Source organism: Garra rufa, chromosome 5 (genome assembly GCF_049309525.1).
Source record: "Garra rufa chromosome 5, GarRuf1.0, whole genome shotgun sequence".
In the NCBI taxonomy this organism is placed as follows: Eukaryota; Metazoa; Chordata; class Actinopteri; order Cypriniformes; family Cyprinidae; genus Garra; species Garra rufa.
Genome location: NC_133365.1, coordinates 13,365,347 through 13,370,346, shown reverse-complemented (window position 1 = coordinate 13,370,346; position 5,000 = coordinate 13,365,347). Strand labels below are relative to the sequence as shown.

General features: G+C 33.8%; 1 protein-coding gene across 1 annotated transcript in view; it reads right to left on the bottom strand.

The window, feature by feature from the left end:
• The window catches only part of tmem8b (transmembrane protein 8B), a 183,651-nt gene that overhangs the window by 42,514 nt on the left and 136,137 nt on the right, over nt 1-5,000 (bottom strand). The window contains exon 6 of the mRNA XM_073840667.1: nt 2,354-2,733. Within this exon, the coding sequence (XP_073696768.1) occupies nt 2,354-2,733 (380 nt within the window). The remainder of the gene's footprint in view (nt 1-2,353; nt 2,734-5,000) is intronic.

Below are 5,000 nucleotides of genomic sequence, written 5' to 3'. Positions count from 1 at the left end.
TTGATGAGTGGTGAATTAGGTTTATGAGTCTGCGGGTATTGTTTGATGCTTGTCTACCTTTAATGAAACCGGTTTTGGCCTACTGAATTTCTAATGCCTCTAAAATATTAACATGATCAAAACTTTGCTGAAAAACATTTACATAGTCTACTACGTTACTACACTGTTGTGATTGATAGTTCATACTTTTGTTGCAAAGTAAAAGGCCTTTTAGTATCATTCCAGAATGTAAGTGTCTTTTTGTTGTGAAATCTTTATTGATTTTATAAAGTAAATCTAACAGTACATTTTAGATTGTTAGTAACATTTCAAAATTTAAAGAGAGATATTGATCTGTCATTGTCATGAGAAACTTTTTGATCAGTTTTTTTAATTTCTTCCCTGATTAGGGAATTCAAGGAAAATGCAGTAAAAGTGACAAATGTCATAAACAGATGCTGTGAATTGTATATCTTTGCAATAAAAACTAAAAAAAAAGAAAAAAAAAAAAGAAAATGTACTGTGCTAAATCAACTTGGGTTTACTTGATTATCCATAGATACTTTTTAGAAAAATCACACTAAAATGTGAGTATGATACATTAGGCTTTTGAGAAATGTTTATTTGTTTCTCTCAATCATCACTGTATTGCATTGCATTTTTTTTGCTCTCCAGAAAAAAATACAGGGTTCTGATTACAAAAATAAGGGTTTAAAGATAACCTTAATAAGACATACACTCTAGAAAAAAAAACATTTTTGATTCCACAAAGAACCATTCAGTCTCTTTCTTACCTTTTTATTATCTAAAGAACCTTCTTTCACCACTAAGAACGTTTTGTGAAGCAGAAAGGTTCTTTAGATGTTCAAGGTTCTTTATGGAAGCATTTACACAAAAAAGGTTCTTCTATAGCATTGCGAAGCACCTTTTTTTAAGAGTGCAATATTGACATTCGTTTTTTTTGTACAGTAAGTAGCCTGCTATACTGACCATCAATTTACATTACAAGCTATCAGAATCTCATCTTACTTTTTGGTCATATAAATAGCAGTTTAGGCTTCTGCATAAAATGTAGGTGTTTCTTCCTTCTTGAGTGTGAGCTCCCTATTTGCCTATCGTCCAAAAGTTTGGGATTTATTTGATCAAAAATACAGATAAAAACTGTAATATTATTCATATTTTTAAAATTAAAAAACATTATTGCAATTTAAAATAATGGCTTCCTATTTTAAAATAATTTAAAACCTCATTTATTCCTGTGATGCAAAGCTGAATTTCCAACATCATTACTCCAGTTTTTTTAGTGTTACATGATCCTTCAGAAATCATTCTAATATGCTGATTTATTATCAATATTGGAAACTTTGCTGCTTAATATTTCTTGGGACCTGTGATACTTTTTTTAGGATACTTTAATGAATAAAAAGTAAAAATTAAAAAAATAAAAATAAAAATAAAAATAAATAGAAGAGCTTTTTTTAAAAAAAATATATAACATAATATACATACTATATATATATATATATATATAATACACATTACAGTTCAAATGTTGGGGTATTTATTTATTCATTTTTTAAAGATTTTTTTTTCAGCAAGGATGTGCTAAATGAATAAAAAAGTAGTGGTAAAGACTTATATTGCTAGAAAATATTTCTATTTTGAATACTTTTTTATTCATCAAAGAATCCTGTAAAAAGTATTACACACTGTAAACAATTATTTGTTGAATCAGCTTAACATAATTTGTTACCTGGCTGCCTTTATAATTTATAAGTTCAGTCAACTCAAAAAAGTGACAACTTAGATATTTAAAACTTAAAATTTAAAGGTAGCAGGGTAACAAATTATTTTTAGTTTACTCAACAATTTTTTTTTTTTTTAACAGTGCAAGTTCCGAAAAAAAAAAAAAGCAGCAAAACTGTTTCCAACATTGATAATAAATCAGCATATTGTTAATAAATCAAAATGATTTCTGAAAGATAATGTTACACTACAGACTGGAGTAACGGATAATGAAAATTCAGCTTTGCATCAGATGAATAAATTATATTTTACAGTATATTAAAACAGAAAACTGGTATTTTTAATAGTAATAATATTTCACAATATTACAGTTTTTTCTGTATTTTTGATCAAATAAATGCAGCCTTAATGAGCAAGAAGGAACATCTTTTAAAAACATTAAAAATCTTACTAATCCCAAACTTTTGAACAGCAGTGTTTATCATACTTTATGAGCCATAAAAGCCTGGTGTATCCTAAATTACACTGAACAGAAAACACATATGCAAACTTTTTAAGCATTTAAATGTTTGTATAGCATTTAAATAGAAACAACTCCTTTGGAAAGACTTGAATCATTTCAACTTACTACATTGAGTTTGAGCTCCATGTTGAGGACTCCTCCGCTGTCCAGCACTGGCATTAGGTTGATGGCAAATATCGCTGCCCGGTCTGGAGGGATGGAGATGTTGGGTCCAAAGAAGATGTAGAAATGAACTGAAAATGTGTCCAGTTCATTCCGCAGCGTCGGCCGGATGGGCCAGCATTTATTGGTGTCTGCCGTGGGTGCTAAGTAAGTGATGCTGTCTTCAGCAGTTAACAGAGATCCTTGATCCGAAGCATTCTGGGGCACATTAGGCAGGCTGGCAGCAGGCAGGGTCTCTGACAGAGAAAACCCCATCGCAGTGCCAAATGACTGGGGCATGTTCATGGCTGAGGAGCCCTTGGAGACACTGGGCTTGGAACAGTCTGCAGAGAAAAAGATCAAAGGGTGTGTTTAAAATTGGTACGGCGCACGTTTTCCGCTGAGGAACTTGAAGGTAAAGCTAGTTATGAGAGATGTGAAATAAGAATGAAATAAAGATGTCTTGAACTCTGACGAATCCCTTGACTGAAGCTGACAGCTCAAGCTCTCCACTCAGGTTACTCTGAGGCTAAAAGCATCTTCCTGTCATTCCCGTCTCTTTGTGCTAAATCTAACTAGCATTTCAGCAGAGACATACTTTTTTCAGTTTCATGCATATGCTTAGATGTCTGTGGTGAGATGACAGGCCAAATGATTGCTGAGTGTCTATGTAGCCTGAAATGATCTAAGTGGGGTGTATGTTGTGTTTTATGCAGGACCACAGAATGGCCAAGGGAATGTTCGTTTCATCGTATTTCCTTTTATAAGTCTCCCAGCTCTATGCAACTTTCATGCCAAACATACACACACACACACACACACACAACACTGTAAACCCTTGTCAGAGCCGTCAGTAACGGAGTACATTTACTTGAGTACAGTACTTAAGTACAATTTTGAAGGATCTGTGCTTTACTCGAGTATCATTTTTGGGGAATACTCATGACTTTACTCAAGTACATTTGAGAGGCAAATATTGTACTCTTTACTCTGCTACATTTCTATCCATAACCCTGAGTACCCATTACTTCTTCTGAAAAACGGAAAAAAGAAAAATCTCGGAAACCCTCAATTTGTTGTTTCCCTCTCAAACACGATTGGATTGTGCAGGCGCCACTAATTGGGACAGCCTATCAGCAATCACCTTCAGCTTTCCGCCAAAGTCAACTCCATGGTCAGTTAATGCTTTAGATAAGAGACGAAACCATGGACGAAACAATGGATGAAGACGCAGCAGGTCCATCCCGGGAATGTGCCAACCAGTGGCCCCAGTTCAGAGTTGTGTCACCATTGCTATATTGCCTTCTTTGCTGGTTTAGGTTTATTAATTTGATTGATGAATAAACAGAGAAATCCACATGTACACACAATTGTTAGCTGAATTTTCTTTTGTGATATTACACATTAATGTGTAATAATTCATGTGTGTTTAACACAGTCAGGTTCAAATGTGGGTGCAAAAAATCCATTAAAACTCTAGCAGAGGTTTGTCAGAGCGTTGCCATTGTGCTATTGCCTTGTGGGCAAGTGAGAAATGTTAAATAAAGCAACATGGTAAAAAGATGAAAATGACTTGATTTTACTTTCAATTCCTTTTACATTCTCTAATGTATTAACATTAACATTTTTCATAACTCCATGTAGGACGTTTCTGTACATAAATGTAAGCACTGTTGCAGTAGTAATGCAATATTTAGAAAATGTACTCTTGTACTCTTGATACTCAAGTACTTTTAAAAACAAGTACTTCAGTACTTTTACTTAAGTAGACATCTGACTGTAGTACTTTTACTTGTACTTGAGTAAAATTTAGCAAGGGGTTTCTGTACTTTTACTCAAGTAATGAAGCTGTGTACTCTGTCCGCCTCTGACCCTTGTATTTGGAGTTTAAAGTCTTCATTCAAATGGTGACAGACTCTTTGCATTACAAAAACAGTGTGTCCCAAAACACACGGAAACAAGGTCAGGATTGTTCTTAACATCTTTTAATTGCAGGCTTTGTCGTAACATGGTACTTTGTAAATTAGACAGGATTATGGAACACACTTTGATTAAATGTAAATTTGCAAAACAATGCAGCGGAATTGAGATAACTAATTGGCACTGATGAGGACAATATGGAAATTCTCCACACATCTTATTGTTTCCTGATTGCCTCAGGGTGCGAATGTTCCGTTATACTACTGAGGACTCTTACAGTCATATTTCTCTTCTCACCCATGATTAGTGCAAAATGCAAAGAATTAGGTGGAAATGGTTTCATTATTGAAATGCCAGGTCTCTTCCCCAACAGCTCTGTTTGATGTGTTATCACTTAAATATCTCAGTTTCCTACTTCTCCCTTAAGCCAGTCATGAGGGGATAAGGATTTTCCAATAGTTATGGCAGGAGTTTAGACTAAAGCTATATATACAGTGGGGAAAATAATTATTTGATCCCCTGCTAGTTTTGTACGCTTGCCCACTGACAAATAAATGATCAGTAATTGTAATTGTAGGTTTATTTTAACAGTGAGAGACAAAATAATAATAATAAAAAGTTATAAATTGATTTGCATTTTAACAAGTGAAATAAGTATTTGATCCACTATCAATCAGCAAGATTTCTGGCT